Here is a 1,646-nt window from a genome sequence, read left to right as displayed (position 1 = left end):
TTAATTATGACACAAAAAAGCAAAAGTAGACTACCTATAGGAGCTTGCGCACAAGTTTGAACATTTATCTAGCGGAAACGACTATTGAGAGGTCTCAAATTTGCATTGTCGAGACAAAGATAGAACAATCGCAAGCCCTTGCAGTTCCGTGTACGTATACAGTGATGTGGAGCTGGTGAGTGCGTACGAGTGCATACAAGGCATGGGAGTCCACTCTCTTATCTTCGACCATATATATACATGAATTGCTCAAGCCTACTCTTTATACACTGAGCAGGGCCCCCAAGTTCTACTCTTGCGACCATGAAGCCCGATTTAATTCGAGCCCGCAAGGTTTGGTAGCGCCAGTGTCACTCTTTTACGTACTATTAAGTTCATATTCTGTGTAAGTTTATTCTATGATGTATGCACCCGGCAAAATTTGAACTCCACCTCACTCCATATAGCCATATTTGGTTACTGGGATCTACTACGAACATACGAACGTTTTCAATTGTTTCGAAGCTAACCGCACCATCGAGCGTAATCGATAATTCACCCATTGGAATACATTGGAACGATTGGATGGATTTCAAGGATTTTACCAAAGACATGGACGATAAAAAACGGTAAATAATTAATTTGATAAAAATATTAAAGAATTATATAAAATGATTTAAGCCGGATTTTGTTAATATATATATAAAAGTCGTATATAAAAGCTCGCGCTTTCTTTTTTAATTTCAACTAATAAACTTCAAATAAATTTCAAATAAAAAAAATTTCAAATTCCGAAGAGGGGAATTGCGTCTTCAAAGGTGTCTGCATACTTTTTCGTCCCAGTGTACATTATTGATTGGAATCATACCTAGATAAAATTTCGAAATTATTGTTTAATTATTAACGTTTTCTTTATTTAAATTTATGTTTATAGATGCCACAAAGTATTCGCAATCATCGGCTGCAACGGCAGCAAGAAACGCATGTTCGCGTTCCCCTGTCTGCTGAAGGACAAAGACAGGTACTTGCAGTGGATAGCACTGTCAAGAAAGGAGGATTTTCTCCAGCTTCTCCCAAAGGTAGTGAGGAACAAAGTGTTATACGATATTCACTTTGAAAATCGCTACCGTTTTACAAAGAACCACACGAGGGATGCACTACCAACCTGCAACTTACCAGGTAATAATTGATTGTACACTTTTTAATGTATATTTAACAAATTTTTAATGAAAATATTTAATAAATTCTATTAATATCAATTAGCACCTGCTGCATCTGCCAAGCCACAGGGGGAAACTGGAATGGAAATTAAAGAAGAAGAAGAACATAAGTTTTTGATCTCTATACATATGATAAAATAATACCCATAAAAAACTTCAAAAAAGTAAAAAAAATTACGCCAAATACATGAAAAAGTGGAGGACTCAAGGAGTTATCATAGAAAAATAAAAGATTCCCATAAAAATGTACAAGAAAGTAAAAAAAGATGTGAAATCAAAATGAGCTGCCAATACATGAAAGTCCTTTCCAATAAAGTGCAAAGACGACACTGTGTATAACACAATGTAAAATTCGCTGGTTTCCAACTATGCGCAGCTAAAATGCTGTGTTCAACAGTGCGGACGTTCAGATCCTAATGACAATTCATGTAAAGTGACTGCTCCACA

General features: G+C 35.9%; 1 protein-coding gene across 1 annotated transcript; it reads left to right on the top strand.

Annotated features, from left to right (window-relative positions):
- The first annotated feature begins 7 nt into the window (after positions 1-7).
- On the top strand, positions 8-1,380 carry LOC128896535 (uncharacterized). The gene is made up of 5 exons (XM_054159899.1): positions 8-175; positions 278-385; positions 447-608; positions 914-1,158; positions 1,243-1,380. Exons 1-5 carry the CDS (start codon positions 165-167, stop codon positions 1,338-1,340), a joined length of 624 nt encoding a protein of 207 aa, XP_054015874.1. The 5' UTR covers positions 8-164; the 3' UTR covers positions 1,341-1,380.
- The last annotated feature ends 266 nt before the right edge of the window (positions 1,381-1,646 follow it).

The sequence above is a fragment of the Hylaeus anthracinus genome, unplaced genomic scaffold (assembly GCF_026225885.1).
Source record: "Hylaeus anthracinus isolate JK02 unplaced genomic scaffold, UHH_iyHylAnth1.0_haploid 11281, whole genome shotgun sequence".
Taxonomy (NCBI): Eukaryota; Metazoa; Arthropoda; class Insecta; order Hymenoptera; family Colletidae; genus Hylaeus; species Hylaeus anthracinus.
Note: the sequence above shows the minus strand (reverse complement) of the source record. Positions and strands in the feature narration are given on the sequence as shown.